At 31.4% G+C, this 20512-nt stretch overlaps 1 protein-coding gene across 1 annotated transcript in view; it reads left to right on the top strand.

Annotated features, from left to right (window-relative positions):
• Positions 1 to 19607, top strand: part of LOC148611418 (tetratricopeptide repeat protein 21B-like) — a 28503-nt gene extending 8896 nt beyond the window's left edge. Inside the window, exons 10-38 of the mRNA XM_088591986.1 lie at positions 124 to 316; positions 920 to 1017; positions 1566 to 1673; positions 2043 to 2135; positions 2639 to 2768; positions 3126 to 3211; positions 3932 to 4003; positions 4185 to 4305; positions 4712 to 4818; positions 5099 to 5337; positions 5999 to 6071; positions 7508 to 7618; positions 7838 to 7890; positions 8280 to 8365; positions 8744 to 8870; positions 9447 to 9512; positions 9928 to 10030; positions 10264 to 10374; positions 10730 to 10811; positions 12120 to 12270; positions 13168 to 13329; positions 13679 to 13745; positions 13997 to 14122; positions 15085 to 15198; positions 15540 to 15593; positions 15983 to 16039; positions 16328 to 16448; positions 17719 to 17786; positions 18143 to 19607. Coding sequence (XP_088448112.1) covers positions 124 to 316; positions 920 to 1017; positions 1566 to 1673; positions 2043 to 2135; positions 2639 to 2768; positions 3126 to 3211; positions 3932 to 4003; positions 4185 to 4305; positions 4712 to 4818; positions 5099 to 5337; positions 5999 to 6071; positions 7508 to 7618; positions 7838 to 7890; positions 8280 to 8365; positions 8744 to 8870; positions 9447 to 9512; positions 9928 to 10030; positions 10264 to 10374; positions 10730 to 10811; positions 12120 to 12270; positions 13168 to 13329; positions 13679 to 13745; positions 13997 to 14122; positions 15085 to 15198; positions 15540 to 15593; positions 15983 to 16039; positions 16328 to 16448; positions 17719 to 17786; positions 18143 to 18220 — 3057 coding nt within the window. The 3' untranslated portion in view covers positions 18221 to 19607. The remainder of the gene's footprint in view (positions 1 to 123; positions 317 to 919; positions 1018 to 1565; positions 1674 to 2042; positions 2136 to 2638; positions 2769 to 3125; positions 3212 to 3931; positions 4004 to 4184; positions 4306 to 4711; positions 4819 to 5098; positions 5338 to 5998; positions 6072 to 7507; positions 7619 to 7837; positions 7891 to 8279; positions 8366 to 8743; positions 8871 to 9446; positions 9513 to 9927; positions 10031 to 10263; positions 10375 to 10729; positions 10812 to 12119; positions 12271 to 13167; positions 13330 to 13678; positions 13746 to 13996; positions 14123 to 15084; positions 15199 to 15539; positions 15594 to 15982; positions 16040 to 16327; positions 16449 to 17718; positions 17787 to 18142) is intronic.
• The last annotated feature ends 905 nt before the right edge of the window (positions 19608 to 20512 follow it).

Below are 20512 nucleotides of genomic sequence, written 5' to 3'. Positions count from 1 at the left end.
CAAAATTTCTGTTACTTTATCAAACCAAAAATGGAAGTTTTAAGTCAAAACTAGTTTCAAATTGTAATATGGCATACTAATTTGTTTAAAAGAATGGTAATTTCATTTTGTGTCTTATCTCAGTGTGGTAGAAATGCCTTGGTCCTACAACAAACCTACACATTGATGGAGAGATGTGTACAGCAGGACTCAAATAATTCTGAATACATAAATGAACTAGGTTTCCAGCTATTGCTACAGGGCAAAACTAAGGATGCTATGAACTGTTATAAAAATGCCATGAAAATTGATGAGACAAGTGTAACTGCTTTAACAGGTTGGTAGCAGACGTGATGAAATTACATGTACTCAAAATATACATGTATGAAAAGTATTTAAGGTTCTTTAAAGTAAAAAACATGCAGACTCCTGTGGTTAATTTTCCAAATTGTAAGTGATAATATCACAGTCCTTTTTTCTGTTATGAAGTCGTCACTTATAATTATAGTACACTCATATTTTTTGTAAAATCTACCACTGACTCCCTTGTCTTTGACTCAAATCAGTATTTCACTAACTGATTTTTTATGCAACCTCTAAAATGTGTAATGGGATTAAACAAATAATTGGCACAATTTTTTTCTTTGTTAAATAAAGGAAGCTTCATTTTCTTAGTACTTGTTTTTCAAATTTTAGAACACTGAAAAAATGGGGGGGGGGGTTATCATGTGCTTTAACAATAAAATTTAGTATTAGTCATGCTTAAATGATTATATAATCTGTACTGATTAGCTCACCACACTTACCACAGTCTTTGTCAGGCCCTAACAATTTTTAACGTCATGGATCATAAAGAAACTATTTCAGTATGAAAATAATTATTTATTTGATTTCTTAAATGTTGTTAATTGCTAAAGGATTCATATTTTTCTACCATTAGGTATAATAAGATGTCAGTTATTAGAGAATCAATTGGACGAGGCAGCACAACAATTAGAATTTCTGAACGAAATACAACAGAGTATAACTAGATCTCCTGTAAGTTTTAACAAATACTAGATGTATATCTATTTCTGTCCAAAGGAAACTTGAATTCACAAATTGCTCCAATCTGATTACTTTAAACCTTTCAATGTACAGTCCAGACTCCTTTAGATCTTTTAAAGAATAATTTTTATTCTTTTGATTTTTACATAAACTTAATGAGTAAAACTCATGATAAAAAATGTATTCAGACCCCGTCTGAGTGGCTGTATGGTTTAATTGGAATGACCATAACAGGAGATAGGTCTTACCCGTCTTTGTATGGTGAAACTATTGATTGTACTGTAATGTTTGTCTCATGTCTGTAATAACGTTTGGTAGTTACTGTGAAAGTACTTTCATATATAGATTCTAATTTTTCATGGATTAGGGAAGAAACACAAGTTCATGGATTCTTGAATTTGTGGTTTTGAGGTTTTCAGTAAACACATCAATTGGAATTTCATTTTCATTGGTAACCAAATTTGTTGTCTTGCTCACCCACCTTTTAAAGTATGTACCAAATTTGTACTTTTCTTAAATTTTATAAATTTAATTAACAGGAACTGGCATATTTGAGTGGAGTATTAGCTGTCAAAAGACATTCAGGTCCAGAGAAAGCAACACAACTTCTAAATGAAGCAGTTGAACTTCATTTTAAGGGACTCAAGGTAAATACTTTGTTTCTACTTCCTTTTTATCAAATAGATGATAAATACTATTTTCACCAGTATGTTCATTAGGTTATTTTCCTCCCATTCTCAGACACAGATTAGACAATGTAAATTTATAAATTATTACATGCATTAGTTTTTGCAACTTGGTAATTTAGTCAAATTTTTGATTTTGTGAAAAAAATCCCTCATTAATTACGTTAAAAATTCTATAACATGTGTTTTAATGATTGTGATTTAAAGTCTTGACACATTTTTTACAAGCTTGTTACAAAAAATATAGATAAGCCTCTTGTAAAATAAAATGACTACAGAATTTGTAACTGGAAATAGTAGGTTTAATATACTGTCCATTTATATTTGCAGGGTTTTCCATTAGGTACACACTACTATTACCTACTGAATCCTGACTTCTTGATACAGATCTGTGTTAGTTATCTACAGTTTGCTCCACAAACCGTAAGTCATTTCTTTTTTGTCGTATTATTGAGAGAGAAAAAAATCATTTAAAATATTTTCTTTGATGGATGTATTATTGTATTCTGCACATGAAAACCTTTCACGGGATTTTGATCAACATTTAACAGACTGTTAGTCGTCATGGAAGTGAAAGCTTCCTTTCTTTTTCAGTTATTTTTTTAATTGGTTCTTGTATTTTTAAACATCAAAAAAGGAGAGACTTATCATTTGCTTTACTATTTTCCTCTTTAATATTGAAATAAGATGGAATAAAAGTGTGTATATAATAATTTACTTAATAATCTAGCTGCTATTTATTTTCTTGTACATGTATCCTAATCATGTGACTGCAAGAATCTTCTGGTATAATTTAAGTAAAGGTATTAATATTTTTCTCACTCTTAGCTATGCTATTATGCATTGTTCATCATTCTTTCAAGTTATAAATGTTTATTGTATTCTTAATTTAGGTTATTGTATAATATTTTTTCTATTTCTTTCAGCCTGCAACCTCAGGTCAGTCTGTCAGTCCGATACTGAAGAAATGTAACCAGGTATTAGAACCGTTGACAAGGGCTGTACCAGGACTGCTAGAGGCTCTGTATCTTATGGGAAAAGTAAAGTTCTTGGCAGGTATGGTCCAAGGAATGGATTGTTTAAATATGGTGTAGGTTAAGTGTTAAAGAAAATCTGTAGTATTTTTATGGTCACAAACCTTTTGATGTCAATGAAATTAAATGGCAGCTTATACCTGATGTGATGTCATGTTAGCAAGATATTTTTTAAATAATATCAATTTTTAAGATCAAGATGAAAGTTTAGCGAGATATTCTTCCCTACAAAAAAAAATAACAAAAAGCAATCAGAAAGTAACTGTGATTATGAAATCTTTAAATAAATGATTAAACAGCTTAATGGTACACAAGTTAAGGCATGTCTTTCTCTTCTAGCTTGACATTTAAAACAAAAAAAATATATCACTTGTTGTAGGTGACATTGATGCTGCCCAAGGAATGTTGAACCACTGTTTAGAAGTAGATTCAACTTACTCAGATGCCCATATACTCATGGCTCAGGTATGTTCACAAATATGGCTCAGGTGTGGTCACAAACATGAAAAAGCAGTACCATCAAAACAACGACATTTTGCCAATAGATTCATTATTTTTTTTATGAATCAACTGCTAGTTCTTACTAACCACTTTCGGGTCAAATGGCCACCCCCTATGTAGTACCAAAAAACATACTGAACCTAGAATTATGCATTGTAAGTGCATTATTTGTGTGTATTCTGATCAAAAGTAGTCAAAATAAAGCTGAGAATGTGTAATTTAAAATCATATTTGTAATTTACTACAAAAGTGTATGAATATTGTTTACATGTATGAGTAATTTGCCTCCATGCTGTTAGTTAGCAGAAAAGGTAAAAATGTGGATTTTCAGTGTTATTTATTCAAATAAATTTTGTGAAGAATTTCTAGGATCATTGTACAATTAACATAATGATTTTGAAAGTCTTATTTTCCAAGCTTTGCAATGGTATGCAACTTTAAGATGACATTTTTGCTGGGAATTCACAGTGAAACTTTGAAAATTACTTCTTTAACATGTAAAGTAATGGAAACATTAGAAGTGGTTAGTGAGACCCTAGCTAAACATCCAATATAGTAATTTTCTGCCTTGACACATTGTGACATTGCTTTACCTGCACACCAGATATCATCTTAGTGTTTAAGTTCTATGAAGTTTGGTCTTTCATTTATCATCATTTATAGGTTATATTTGTTCTATTTCAGATCCATCTGAATCAGAGTAACTTCAAACTGGCCAACCAGTCATTAGAAGTTGGGTTAAGTTACAACTTCCAGGTATGTATACATGTATTACTCATAATAAGATTTACCTGTTCAATTTTCTATGCAATTTTTTTATGAAAATAATCTGGCAGTGTTTTATGAGTCTAAACTTAATTGAAAAATATGTAAACCTAATGTAACATGAGAAACTTTATGTTTCTTCTTTCCAAATCTTTAAAATCTTATTAATCAGATTAAAGACCATCCATTGTATCACCTGATCAAAGCCAGAATTCTGAAGAAACAGGGAGATTTAGCTGAGGCTGTGAAGACATTACAGTTAGCCATGGCTTTACCAGGGGTCAAAATGATAGGTAGGAGAATTATGTAGGCATGAACTTCCTTTTGAATACTTAAAACATTGTGCTTTGAAAATTATTTCTCATATAATGATGTATTTTATCATTTCTCATTATTGAAATGATACCGTTAGAATTTCACTTTTATTATGTTGACACTTTATTTATACTTTTCCTCTGATTCATAAGGATGCATATTGAAATTTATTTTCACAATATCAAAATGAATTTATCAAAACACTTCTGAAGTAAACAAAACAAACACATCGAAATGCTGAACATTGTCAGTGAGTTAGTACTGATATGCACTTATATTTGAACTTGACAATTTATTATACAACCAATCTTGTTTTATCCATGGCAATTTCAGAGTAAAAAGTAAAAGAATGAATTTGATAATTCAGTTTTATTTTTATTGTAGGACGATCAGCTATGCAGAAGAAAGTTAAAGCACAAGACATCAGTGTAAATGACAGAGTATCTGTTTTCTTAGAGTTAGCTGAAGCACATAGATTACTGGATGAGAAGGTAGTAAAGGAATTGAAGATGTATTATAAATATTCAGTATTTTGCATAAAAAAACTTGTCATTTAATTTGGGGTTTTTATGGTATCGTTTGAGTCTTGATTTTTGAACCCTCTTGAATTAAATAATTTGAATTTTGTTTCTTTTTAAAAATCTGATTTTTGACATGTTTTCTTTTAATTGCATTGGAAGCATTTTCGTGTTGAAAAAGTGTCAACTCTTGCATGGTATTTCTTACTGAACTTGTGAAGTAAATATATAAAAAATGAATGTTTATTGACAGCATGAAGCTGCTAAAGTAATGCAGGATGCAATCAATGAGTTCCAGAACACACCTGAGGAGGTTAGAATTACCATAGCTAATGCTGAACTTTCATTGGCTAGAGGGGATGTTGAGATGGCACTGGGCATGCTCAGAAATGTTACACCGGAACAACCATATTATGTACAAGCTAGGGAGAAAATGGCAGACATTTATTTAAATCATAGAAAGGACAAAAGATTATATGCTAGCTGTTATAGGTAGGACAGTTACATTGTTTGTTGTTGTGGCTCTCGTGGACTTTCTCATTTATAATTTTATTTTTAGTACCTCTGGTATAATTAGGTTTTTATATAGTTTCATGAACCCTGATTTTTATAAACAAAAAAAAGACATCTGCCTCATTAGCTTTCAAGCAATACTTGGAATAATAAAAATGTGGAAAAAAATCATTGTTACTCATTACTAGGCCTACTTTTTTAGCTCACCTGGACTGAAGGGCCACGTGAGCTTTTGTTGTCACTTGGTGTTCGTCGTTAACTTTTCTTTAAAAATTTTCTCCTCCAAAACAGAAATTGATGGAACTTTTTGACAATCATTCTTTGCATGTCTACATGTCATGACAAATATCATCTGTGCAAATTTGGTCAAAGGTGTTTGACCATTTTTAGTTATTGCTCGTATTCAAGTTTTTTAAAGCTATTAAACTAGGTGAACAATTCAGGCTCTTTAGAGCCTTATGTTTGATTTATAGTGTTTTGTCATATTGGACAACATACAGAATTGGCTTTTCTTGTTTGACTTCTTCACAAACGGTTTAAATGGATGATATTTATATGATTTTTTTTTATTCTGATGCATTACTTACTGATGTTTGTTGCTTGTGCATGTATTAATAATGAAATGTATTGTTTATTACAGAGAGCTTGTTGACAAGCATCCTAGTTCCCACACATCACTTCTGCTGGGAGATGCCTACATGAGTATTCAGGAGGTTTGTTTTTACCCAGGGACCCTCATTTATTTTACCCCATGCAATGAAGTTGTGAAGGGTATAATGTTTTGACCCGTCCGTCAGTCGGTCCATCTGTCAATCCATCATCAGTTTTCCTGACTTTTTTTTCTAAACGCTTGCAGATATTGACATGATTTTTGGTATATAAGTTCACCATGGTAAGTTACATGTCCGCTCCAATTATTTTTACCGAAATTACAGGCCTTGAACTTAGCAAAATTAACAGAAAAAAAGTTTTCTGGACTTTTTTTCTAAACTCTTGCAGAAATTGACATGATTTTTAGTACAGAAATTTAACATGATAAGTTACATGACGAGTTCTTAGTTGGTTCCGCTCCAATGATTATTACCAAAATTACAGGCCTTGAACTTAGCTAAATTCACAGAAATAACCGTTTTTCTGACTTTTTTTCCTAAATGCTTGTAGATAATGACATGATAAATTACAGGTCAAGTGTACGTTTTGTTCCACTTTGATGGTATTAACTTTGGATTAACTAAAGCTCAAAGGAATCACAGTCTGGAGTTTGAAACTACCATTCTGAGTAACAGAAAAAGGTCTAAAGCCTAAAAAACACTCTTATTCCTTTTTTATCGGGGTCCTTCTACATGTTTTTCTCTTACAAGCAAATTTACTTGAGTATCCAACATGTGGATGTGTGGGGTATGTGAGCACGCTCACTAAGGTTCTTTAATTAATTAAATCATTAGTTTTTGTCTCGCCTGCGATGAAAGTCACAGAAGATGAGACTTAGCTTTTGCTTTTCTGGTAGCGGCAACGGGGTCCACAAATTTGATTATAAGTTTTCTGATGCTAGGTCAATGATATTTGGTGTACACATGCATTACCATCATTGCATCACGAATTCATGCCAATTTTACGCATTTACCCCCGCTGTCTAGTGCATTTTGCAGTGGTAACTCAAAAATGATAATTTCATAATTTCATGTTATTATACAAAATATGAAAGCAACACAAAAAATAATATATAACAAACACACCATTTTATCAACAATATCGAACAGGTGAGATTATCTCTGTGATAACAGTTTATTTATATTATTTTCAAACTGTTCTTTAAAAATGGAGTTTTATGCTTATTTTTTCAGTGTTTTTTTTTTTTACATGTACTTCAGTTGGATTTGACCTGAGCAATGTCTACAATTCATTTCAACAGACCAACACTATGATAATAAGAAAATTATGTTTTTTTTTTTTTTTTAAATTATTGACTGAGGGCATACGTCTGATGTTACAAAACACTAACCATTAGACATTATATACATGTATTTTGACATTTCGTCAAATGTACTACCAGTAGTTAACAAATAAGCATCACAAGATATTAGTTCTGTCTTTTTAATTTGAGGGCATCAAATATCTATTGTTTTAAAAATACAACTTGTTTTTGTAGCCTGAAAAAGCTATAGAAGTTTATGAACAGGCATTGAAGAAAAATCCAAGGGACTCAACTCTTGCAAGTAAAATAGGACAGGCTCTAGTCAAGACACATAATTATGGAAAGGTATGTCATTAATGTATTATGGGGAAAAAATCATGATTTTTTTTGCTGTATTCAATATTTTGAAAATAGTATTTATCATAAATGTAAATATAACTATGAAAAAAATCAGTGTTATTTATAACTTTTAAAAAAATTTACTTATACATAATTCCATTTCTTTTAAATACATGTATTATGAATGTCACACTGTATTTTATATTAATATGGTTTTCTCATTAGGCTATCAATTATTATGAGGCTGCCTTGAAAAGTGGTGGACAAAGTTTTCTGAGGTATTTAGATTTATATCTTTACTCCATTTTCATTATATAAGGCCTAAGTGATAAGGTTTCTTTGTGTACTCAGAAAAGAATAATTTTCACAGGTACTTTATTTTTGTGGTTTTCACATTCCAGTTTATTTGTTAATTTTCTATTCTAAATGGTATCAGTGAACTTGAAACTCAGTAACCATATTGATACCCATTTAGACAGTACATGCACAGTATAATTGTTTCAAAAACTTCATTTTTTTTGTTTTCTAAATGCTCATAATTATTTTTTTGTTCTACAATTCTAAGAAAAGATATCCATTTGAGTGTTATTCATAATTGCATAATCAATTAAATCAAGAAAAAAAGGAAAATGTTTTTATTTGTGTAAATATTAAAAACTTTGTATAGGTATGATTTGGCTGAACTGTTACTAAAATTAAGACAATATGACAAAGCAGAGAGAGTCCTGGGTGCTGTCCTAGAAGAAGAAGGTGGTATGTATAATTTTTTATTGTTTTATTTTGGGGAGGATAGTCGTTTTTGACATTTTTTGCATGATGATAATGTTTGAAAGAATTGTAAAAGTTGTGAATGTATTCCAATTAATGTTTTTAAAAAGTATAATAATGAACTATGATATGATTTTTATATGACTGCAAAAAAGAGTAAGGAAACAATCGCTTTGAAATTATACTAGGTCATATGTAACAAAAGGAAAGTTAGAATTCATTATAAATCCTATAGGAATCAGGAGCCTAAAGGGGGCAAGATCAGCTTTAATCGCTGATTTCTTGGTCAATTCAATAGCAAACTATTTTTTGATATAGGTGTAAAGTAGAAAGTTATGATTTAATATGATGTTGATCATTCAGGAACTGATCTGGATACACTGATGGAGCATGCCAAGTTAATGGTGCTGTTGTCTAAAGTACATCAGAAAAAAAACAATGTAGAAGCAGCCATGGAGTCCTTGACGAAGGCTAGAGACATGCAAGCCAGGTAAGTTTTCTTTTTATATTCCATTTTGAAAAGCAGGAGGTATATAGTGATCGTTGTATCCATTCCTCCATTTGTCCATCCCCTCTTCTAAACTGCAACTCCTCTGAAACTGCTGAATGGAATTGGATGAAACTTTAACCTTTATTACAAGATGCCATTGTGCACCTCCTATTTTGTTTTTCCATCTGAATGACTTTTTTGGGTGTTTCCCAATAGCTTTTGTCATTTGTAGACCAAGGAGGGACCCTTTTCTAATCTGCAATTCCTCTGAAACTGCTGAATGAATTTGATGACACTTTCACAGATTCTTTATTACATGATATCATTGTGCACCTCCTGTTTTGCTTTTCCTTATGAATGCCTAAATCACTTATGGGATATTCAATATAGTTTCGTGGAAGGTGGAATATCACCGAGTAAACTCTTTCTAGTTAAAAAATTATGTTTATCATAATGACAAAATAGATTAATAAATATTCTTATATGTTTTATATTTATTCACAAAAGATTTTATCATAGATTATAGTGGTTTGTTTTTTTTTGTTTTTTTTTAATTTTCATGATATTTTTTTTCAGAGTGTTAAAGAGAGTTCAGTTAGAACAACCAGATGCTATTGCGATACAGAAACAATTAGCTGCTGAGTATGTTATATTATATATTTATATTTTGTCAAATATACTTTATAGATACTAACAAAAACTTGTTACCAAGTTGACAGATACTGACAAATACTAGATGAGTGGATACTGACTAATACTTCAGTTAATAGATACTGACAAATACTAAAGGTGATAGATTACTAGAGTTGTATAAATTGGTCAAAGAAACTTGAATTTGTTTCATTTTGTTTGTATTGTTTTGTTTTGGTTGATGCTATTCAAATTGTCTGTTATGTCCAGTAACTGTTTTTTCTTGAAATTTTTAAATGCATATATATTTTGCAGACTTAGTTCACATAACTAAAGTTCTTTTAAATTGCACAACAAATTTGTAATTCTAATAAATGGAGGAGTTTCAGTACCATGTTGATTATTAATTTTTATTATTTATTTACAGTATTTGTGTACAGATGGCTAAACACATGGAAGGACAGAGAGACTATGAACGTGCCATTAAATACTATAAGGAGGCTTTAGTTTACAATGAAAATGACAGCAAGGTAAACAGGGTCTTGAGAAACCTCAGTTCATAATATGGTCGTAATTTAAAACTAGGAAATTAACTTAGTTTTTCTGGAGGGTTTACACAACTTTTCCCATGAATGAACTGAAAAACTCAATGCGTTAATTGGTAATTGGTGGCCTTGATGCAATTTTTTTTATACAAAATTTATTTTATTAAGATGTATTTCTTCAGTGTTATGGAATTTAAACGTACATGTAATATTCACAGGTGATGTTAGAGGTAGCAAACTTGTACCTGACAACCGATGACTTAGATGGCTGTCAACACCAGCTGATGACATTACTGAAGAATGAGAAAGAAAATGATGCTGCTACCATAGTAGGTTATAGGTTATAGGTCATAGTAGCATGCCCTAAAAACCTTGTTATACTTTACTTAATAATTATAGTTTCTATTTTTCGATTATAAAGATTATTTATGGAGAAAGATAACAAAAGTAAAACAATTCTATCTATGCTGGTTTCTAGATAGAGGTATACAAAGTATGACTAGAAAGAGTAATTAAGGGAACCAGGATTTGAGCAGATAGACACGCACAAAAAAGAATGTGAAGTAACTAAAATAACATTTACAAAGAAACAAAAGTCAATGAGCAAGTCAGACTCCAATAAGAACTTGATCATGGACCAGGTGCACTGATAGGGTAAACATACATGTAGCATTCCACTTTCAGATGTTGGCAGACTTGATGTTTAGAAAGAATGACTACGATGCAGCTATGTTCCACTTTCAACAATTACTTCAGCTAAGACCAGGTAATGATAGGAATACAAAAGTTTTATTTTGATTGAACACAATATAGAATAATAAATGTCAACTTAACATTTCCAGTTACATTGAAATATCGGTAATTTGTACTATTTTCCTGAGATCTTTTTGACAGATATTTCTCTATCTCTGGTATATGACAAGATTTGAAATTATCGCTATTTTGTTAAAAATCCCTTTGATCTTGCTATATGATCATTTTCAATCTAATGCCAATTGAGTAAGAATGAAAACTATTGCTACTTCCTATTTCCTGGTGTGACATACAAGCAGCAGTGTAGGAATATTTGACAACCCAAATAATGGCTAATTTGTGGCATTATATTTTCTAGTCTACAATGGAAAATGATTAAATACAGTAACTTACTCAATTAGAATGAATAAACCCCAAAATTATTCCACTAATTTAAAGGTGACGGCCTTAGATGACCAAATTTTTTCAAATGATGTGTATCACAGCTGTACATCATATGAGATGTCATGACATCACATAGCACTTTGCCAAAAAATAGCCCTGAAAGGAAACTTTGCGGCGCTTATAAAACTTGCATATTTAGGTTAGGAAAATTGAAAATAAAAGGAAACTAATACCTTAACTTTCAGCTAAACAGCCATACACAAATTATTTAAAAATATCAGTCAATGCATTGGGAGTTATTGTGACATCATCGTCTTTTGAATGAAAATGACATCATATACCAACAATGTGTAGTCACACTTTTTGGTGACAAAGTAGTAAAAAAACTAAATGTTCATTAAAATGACATAATATGCAAAAACTGGATGAGTGATAAGCAGAATAGTAGTGTCTTTTGCAATTCCACATGATATTGTCAGTATCAAAATTGAACATAACTGTTATTGTATATTTCTTGTTTTATTTTTTGGCCACATAGTGATGGTACAGTGTAAAAATGTTCAGGAAAAATTTAAGAATTTTCACAGATTCAATAAATCTTTATTTTCATAAACCAATTACATGATTTTGTTTTAGTTTCTTCGTTATGTTCTGCTTTATTTGCAATGCAATAGTTAATCCAAATCCCATAATTTTATAATTCTGTAAAAGTCATGACTATGTTACGACCAGTTTTAAGGATCCTAATCTAAATTCTTCTCAATGTTTTTGACCACTAATTAGCCTTTCACCCTTAAAAAGTTATAGACTGGCTGTAGGAAAATCTGAAAAAGGTGGCTGACTTCAAGTGGATATTGGAAAAATATTATATGCAGAGGTGCTCTCTAACCATTTGTCCAATCCATTCTTAATTTAAGATAAACCTATATTATTATAGATAACTACGAGGCTTTAGCCAGGTTGGTAGATCTAATGAGAAGGAGTGGGAAGCTGGAGGAAGTACCCAAGTTTTTGGAGTTAGCCGAGCAGGCCTCTCCCAGGGCTACCATGGAGGCAGGCTACAACTACTGTAAAGGGTTACATGTATGGTTAGTAAACAGTTTTTTGGTGTAGATACTGTTACAGTGTATGAATACTTTTATAAATGTTCTCATTTCCATAATTTTTCACCAATGCAGTATATATCATTGATTTCTCTCACAATGTCCCAAGTGAAAGAGTCTTTAACATAGTCAGTCCGAAAGGCACACTTTGTACTAGTTTGGATTAAAAAGCTGGCAAATATTTCATTTTAATTTTAGTAGTTGCAGACAGCAGAACTTATCAGAGAGAACTTGATTATTAAAACCTGTGGTTATCAAACCTGGCCTGGGTTTCATAAAAAAATCTCAAATTGAGGATTTCCCCAAGTATTTCCTCAACTGAAATTTAGATGAATCAGATTTCTTGAAATTGGATATATTAAGAAAAACTCAAGGATTTGAGGAAAATCTCAACTTGGTTTATTTTGTTTTTTGTTTTTTTTTATTATGAAACCGGGCTTTGTATGTTTTATAAGTAAACCAGAGAAATCTTATGATAAAATGCCATTTGTTACTCTCAGTTTTCACAATTTTGTAATCTTGAACATGAGACTGCTGTCTGTATATCAGACTATTTTCAGCTTGTGATTTATTATAATCGGTAAGCATTTTATTTTCAAACTACTGTGGAAGTATTATTCTTTGTGGGGTGTCAGATTTTGTGGATTTGGCAAACCACAAAGTTTTGTTTCCAAATGAAATGGATATTTCCCTTTAATTGGGATGATGGTGTCAAATCAATGAACTATAGAATCTACAAACTGATGTATGTTCCCTAAACCACAAAAATTGGTATCCACTAATAAAAGTATTTTCACAGTAAGTCAAAAGGCTTTAAAAGAAAAGAACACTCAGTCAAGAATATTGGGTAGGGTTACTGAATGATACCCTTTAACATTGTAGGTACACGGGAAACCCAACTGAGGCCTTGAAGTTATTCAACAGAGCAAGAAAGGACTCTGATTGGGGTAATCTGTCTACATACAACATGATAGAGATCTGTCTAAACCCAGATAATGATACTGTTGGAGGAGAAGTGTTTGAATCTGAAGAAGAAGGATCAATGTGAGTTAGGTTTTATACTTGTCACCTGTGTTTTCTTGACAGAATCATGAAAAATCAAGAGATAATTGAGGCTTTCAAATTCACTTTCAAGAATGGAAGGTCCTGGACTTATGAAAGTTTGAAATCAATGGTCCACTTGAGGAAAACCAAAAGTCTTCAATATTGTGACAGTGAAAAGGGTTGAAGGTCTAGGACCTAGAAATTTCAAAGGTCTTAGGTAACAAATTGAAGATCTCAGACCTAAGAACACCACTAATTTGAACCGCAGTAATTATTCAAATATTATGTTGGTATGTGAAACATTTTTTCACTATTGTGTATTAGAACATGGTCTTTTCTGTTCTAACAGGTCACAAGACAAAGACAAATCAGACAGTGAACAAATGGCTGTGAGGACAGCTGAGAAGTTACTTAAAGTATGTACCATCACCTGTTGCTAAATTCAAAACAAAATAAATGGAAGGGATAATTTATATCTATCCCTGTTTTCTCGGGACATTGTATGTTAATATAATTACTTTATTTCTTTAAGAATTGTTTTATTTAGATGGAGCTTTAATACAAGCATTGGCAAAGCTTGGGAATTTTTGTTAAGAAAAATAAAAACTGCTAAGTTGGATTATGTATTCAAAGTAGATGGAGAAATTTTTGGTTTTTTTTTTTACAGGAATTGAAACCTAAACCTGGTGATATAAAACCTAAGTTGTTAGAGAATATGGCATTAATAGCTACAAAACAGAAAGCCAGTATAGAAAAAGCTTTAAATGCTTTTATGGAAATCTCTACAAATGAGGTAGGATTACTTGATTTCATGATTAATTTGTACGTTCTTGACCCAAAATCTTACTTATGATTGTTTCATGATGCTGATTGTGTGTGTAACATAGTATTGGGAATACATTGATAAGCTAAGGCAATGTCTAGAATTATTTCAGGACATGTATTTATTGCATGTCTATGAGTAAAGATCAATTAATGTTTTGATATCCCTGCAATTAAAGTTGGAGATTTAAAGGAATCATGCTTTCTGTCTGTCTGTTCATTTACCAATCAAAATGACATGTCTTTTAACTAGATAAAACCATTTCATTTTATACACACATTTTCTAAGGGTAGAATTAAGATATAATGCTATTCTTCATATACCGATTTTGATAAGTCAGCAGTGCGTTAAGGGGTTTAGTAGTTTTTGTAAGTCTTTAAAAAAGAAAGCTATCTTTTGTTTTGTTTTGTTTTGGTTTTTTCTTTTTTTTATTCTTTTTTTAAGATTTTTCATTTCAGAGTCATGGGCCTTTAAAAACTGGGAAAAAAATGGACAGGCATTTCATGTGCTGAGCTCAGCTGTTTAGTACTATTTTCTGAACAAGGTCACACATCTTAACAAAATATATTTAGCTCTGTAGGGGTCTGTTGGTAGCAAATTTACCTCGAGCGTGGGAATTGTGTTGATTTGATCCACAGCAAAATCATACTATATAATTGGTAGTTTCTCTGTCGTGCAGGCAGCATGTCAGAGATATATTGATGACTTGTTGACTCAAGAATGTGAATAATGTGACCAACAGAGATTACATTCTTTAGCTGTTGCTTCTGTAAGCTAGCAGCAAAAGAAAATCAGCTAAGCATCTCAGTCCAGTACAGAGTAGGGTCTGTTCTGTACATTTAATGTTATTGTCATGAAATGTTTGACAAATTTGTCTGTTAAACAGCAATCAAGATATGAATTAAGAAAATGTTTTTTTTTCATATATTTAGCGAGACCATGTTGGAGCCCTGTACGGAATGGCTGCTGCTTATATGGTGCTGAAACAAACTCCAAGGGCAAGAAATCAATTGAAACGTGTTACCAAGAATAACTGGACGATAACAGTAAGAGTTTTGATTAGTTCTGATAATAATACTCTTAGTACTTAATATTCTCAAGTCAAAATTCAATATCAAAGCAGGTTAATTGAGCTTTGTAAAAAATAAGTTAATTATATTTGCTTCATGCAAACATGCAACCTTGGGATCAACACAATATGTTGAATTAAAGAGTAAAGGTATGAAAGTGTCAATGCTTACAAAAGGTGTCCTGGAAAGGAATAAACATGTCATTCCATCCATCTATGCCCCTTGTAGAAGTGCAACTTCTACTTCAATTTGGCTTTGCTCTTGTAAGGGGGGACCTGGAGTTCTGCTTATGTTAATATATTTTTTCCTTTTTCCAGGATGCAGAAGATTTAGAGAAAAGTTGGTTACTGTTAGCAGATATCTATATTCAGGTTAGTGTTCATTAAGCCTTGGTGTTGTGTATGTAGACAAATAATTTATAGCAGTTTAATACAAGAAAATAGGTAAAAATATTGCAGTCATATACTTAAATATAGTTTCATCATTATGTATTCCATTTCCAAAGCTGTCAATGTGCATGGTTTGCAAAAAAAATGAAAATATTTATGGAAAGTGGCCAGAGTTTGGCTTCAACTTGGGTGAGTCTTATATAGGTGCAAGTTGCTGAAACTTCACAGTCCTGCACTCCTCTAAGTATTCAGATATGTCTTGTGCTTACCTCATGTTAGGGATGTTATGGCTTTAATCTCAAGGCAAACCAAGAGCTATACTTTTTATTTTCTTAAAAATCACTGTTAAAGATATACTTTCTGTTTTGCAGACAGCCAAGTATGACATGGCAACAGAGTTGTTAAAGAGATGTTTACAACATAATAAGGTATGTTCAGATGAATTGTATGACAAGGAAGTAATTATTACTTGATTTTAAAACTGCACATTTTACCATATATAAATCATCAACATTTCATAAAGCAATTTCTTGTCAGTCAGTTTTTAAAAAGGAAGCCAAGATTCTGTGGCATGTCTTCTGTGCTAAAATTAAACTATAAAAGAGTCAATAAGTAGAACTATTTTATTTGAGATTCTGTCCTTTTATTATAAATTAAATTAAACTTTCCTTATACATGTATTTAATGAAATTAATATATAATGATTTTTATTCTAGTCCTGTTGTAAGGCACATGAGTATATGGGTTATATTATGGAGAAAGAACAGTCATATAAAGATGCTGCTCAGAACTATGAATGTGCATGGAAATATGGCAATAAAAACAATCCTGTTATAGGTTAGTATGGAATGGTAATCAAACCATAGATTAGGATCTCCATTTTTAGCTCGCTTGGCATCTGTCGTCGTCGTTAACAATTTCTTCAAACATCTTCTCCTCTGAAACTATTGAATAGATTTGCATGAAACTTAAAATGACTGTTCCTTAGAGTATCCTGCACAAAATGACCTTTTGGATTGTTTGATCGGTTAAAAAACATGGCTGCCGTTACTAAAAATAGAACATAGGGGTCAGACAGTAGATTTTTGCATATATCTCCAAAACTGTTAGGTTTAGCCAATTCTTACATGGTAAAAAGTATTCAGCATGATGAGATCTATCTGGTCAAATTTTGGTGAAAATGTGTTGACTCATGTTGGAGTTATTGCCCTTTTTGGACATTTTTTGCTGTTTTTGATGTTATTACTTTCAAAAATCTTCTCCTCAGAAACTACTTTACAGAATTCAATGAAAGTTAGTATTTTTGTTTTTTAGGGTATCCTGAACAAAATGACCGTTTGGATTATTGATTGGTTAAAAAACAAGGCCGCCTTTCCTAAAAATAGAATATAGGGGTCATACAGTAGTTTTTTGCATATATCTCCATAACTGTTAGGTTTGGCCTATACATTTATCTTTCAATTGCTGAAATATCCTTATTTTAAGGCATACAAAAGTCTCCAGGGATCAAAGTTGTCAGACGACTCCATGTAAGGGTTATTGCCCTTGAGAGGTGAAAAATAACTTTTTTTTACAGTTTTCAGCCTTTATCTTGAAAACTATGATAGATAGAATGAAACTTTCAATGTTGAAATGATTCTTATTATAAGGCCTATAAAAGTCTTCAGGGATCAAAGTTGTCAGATGACTCCATGTAAGAGTTTTTGTCCTTGAAAGGCAAAAAATTATGTTTTTTGCAGTTATCAGTCAATGTCTTGAAAATTATAATAGAGAGAATGAAACTTTTGATTGATGAAATGATCCTCATGATAAGTCCTATCAAAGTCTTCATGGAGTCAAAATTGTCGGACAATTTCTTGTTAAAGTTATTCTACCATTTAATGCTCCTAGGAGCCTCTTGTTTAATGGTAGTAATAGAATGGTAAAACTGAAAATTCTTTTTATGAAACCTACATCTTTTAGAACTTGAATCATAGATGCTCCTTCTTAAATGAAGTCACTTTACCTATTATATAGAGTAACTATCAGATGAAGTGCTTTAAGAAATTTATTATTTTTTAATGTCGGTATCTGTGTGACAAGGTTTTTGTTACTTTTATTTTTGTAGGATACAAGTTAGGATTTAACTACTTGAAAGCTAAGAGATTTGTAGATGCAATAGATATCTGTCACCATGTAAGTACAGTAAATATGATGTTACTTTTTTGGTAGATATCATCTTTGTTAGTTCTGTTCTTTTTAAAGAAAAAATAGCCATTTATTAAATTGTGCACATAAACAATAGAATGAAACTTCATCATAAACAATATGCAATACAGCTTTATTATGCAATATTTGTATTTTTATATTGTTGTTGCCACCGTTTTATACCTATGACGCTTTAGTTTAAATGGTTTTATTAGGTCTGATTTTTTTTTTCTGTTTGATAGATACTTATTCATCCTTCATTCTTGCTTTCCCATGAATTCATTGACTTGTGTTTTATAGATAATTTAATATTTTAGTTATGTTGTATTGTCTTGGCTTTTCAGGTTTTGAGTTCACATCCTAACTACCCAAAGATCAGAAAAGAAATTTTAGACAAAGCAAGGGCTAGTTTACGTGTATGATGTTTTACACTGGAGAAAGACATTACCTGCCATCCTACATTTACTGTCAACCATAAACATTTGATTTGTAAATGATAGTATTTACTATTTTTAATGGACACATTATTCTTCAAAATATCAATTTCAGATTTAATGACTACTTTTAATATTTAGAAAAAAAAGTTTCATAAACAAAAGACACACAACATTGTAACTCTTCATTTTTGAAAGCACCTTACTGAAGACTTGTGTCATAATAAAATATCATGTATCTCTGAAAGATGATGGCAAAAAGTATTGAGAATGTATACATAATGTATGTTGGAGATTTCCTTAGATTACCTACATAGTTTCTAAAGAAAAACCTTTATGAATTGTGCTGTGATATTTCTGCTAGGAATTTCAAGTTTTAATCAGTTCATAAAGTTTGATAGAATTCAAAGAAAATGAAATTTGATTCTATTGTCCTTCCTGTTGAAAAATGGTTGTAATACACATATCATTGAATACTGTAAATGTTTAAAATGATGGTAGGAATTATTTATTTATGGATATTATTTATATGACTAAATATGGATTGCATTTTGCCATCTTTCTTTGTTATAATGTCAATTGTTATGTTGTTTTTTATGTAGTGCATGTACTCTGTATGTTTTTATAAGTGCCTAAAAATGTGATAAAATACATTCCGTCCAGAAATATTTGTTCTTGTTCCTGTGATGGTCAGTTATAGGACCACAAAACGCCAGATTCAACAAACTTTATAGGAGTTGTGGGAACATTTCTCAACATTAGAAGATCTTGTGGATGCAATTCCTCTGAAACTGTTAGTGGATTGCTCCCATAATCATGTTTTAAAGTGTAGATGTGCATTTTACAAAGATATTTTTATTCAAAAAATTTTGTAGAGGATATAGGACTCAGACTAATTTGAACATTTCTCAACACTAAAAGATCCAAGAATGCAGTTCCTCTAAATCTGCTGGGATACTTCCAATATTTTGTAGGATGTATCTTTATGAAGTGTAGATGAGCTTTCTGCACCACCATTATACAAATTTCATAGAAAGTATGGCACTCATGTAACTTCTACTTTCATCAGCAGCTCAGGTACATATTACTACATTAAGTGTGGAGTAATTTGACCAAATTTTCTTTTGGGTTAAAGACTACCAAAGTTCAGTAATCACAACTTCTATATTAAGATTGTACCTGAAGTGTGCTCAATTTATTCAAGCCATTTTGAGTGGTTTCTTATATGGATATGAAGGACAGTCTTGCTACAGTCAACGGTGATAAAATGCATGTAGACCTATTTAACAAATAATAACCGGCATGTGATCAGCTTCATAAAATTGTGCAAAAGAAATACATGTACATGTAGTATATTATATTTTTGTTTAGTTGATTTGTTTACCCATCTTTTGATATTGTTTGACTTCTTTCTTGCAAAAAGGTAAAATTTGTAAACCTGTACAATATGGCATGGATCAATATTGTGTTGTTCTAGTTTTAAAATTTCCTGCAAACCTCTTAAGATTTCAGACCACTTAGGTTCTCTCTAAGAATCAGGCAAAATGTATATAAAGTATGGTACATGAAGGAAGAAACAGTCAATTATTTATACCTCTACAAATAACTATCAAAATATTATTTGTTAAGTATGCCTTTTGCATTGATAGGTCAAATTTAATTGAAATGCACTATGGAAAAATGACTAAAATTTTCCTGTACTTATTTAAGCAGTTAAATAATATCTGTCACAGATGCTTCAGGATAACTTGAAGGTTCCTGTAAAGTCAATGTCTAGGACATTCCTTGTTAAATTGTTTTCATTCGTCATTTTTAGCTCACCTGTCCATAGGCCATGTGAGCTATTGCCATCACTTGGCGTCCGTCGTCATCGTTGAAAATTTTTCAAAACTCTTCTCCTCTGACACCAATGGACCAATTGGAACCAAACTTGGTATGTATGTTACTTGGGGTATCCTGCATAGAACTGATGTGGGGATTTTTGATCTGTTGAAAAACATGGCTGCCGTTACTAAAAATAGAACATAGGGATCTGACAGTAGTTTTTCGCATATACAATGCATTTCCAAATCCAATAGGTTTAGCTAAATTCTGACACAGGGTAAAAGTGTTTAGCATGATGAGATCTATCTGCGGTCAAATTTTCATTTTAATCCATTAAGCCATGTTGGAGTTATTGCCCCTTTTCAATGGTTTCTGTTAATTTAAATGTCATTTCTTTCAAAAATCTTCTCCTCTGACACTACATGACCAATTGTAACCAAACTTGGTATGAATGTT

This window comes from Perna viridis, chromosome 7, assembly GCF_037379345.1.
Source record: "Perna viridis isolate PV_CMFRI_1.1 ecotype Kerala chromosome 7, ASM3737934v1, whole genome shotgun sequence".
In the NCBI taxonomy this organism is placed as follows: Eukaryota; Metazoa; Mollusca; class Bivalvia; order Mytilida; family Mytilidae; genus Perna; species Perna viridis.
The sequence above is the reverse complement of the archived record's forward strand: the minus strand, read 5'-3'. Positions and strand labels throughout refer to the sequence as shown.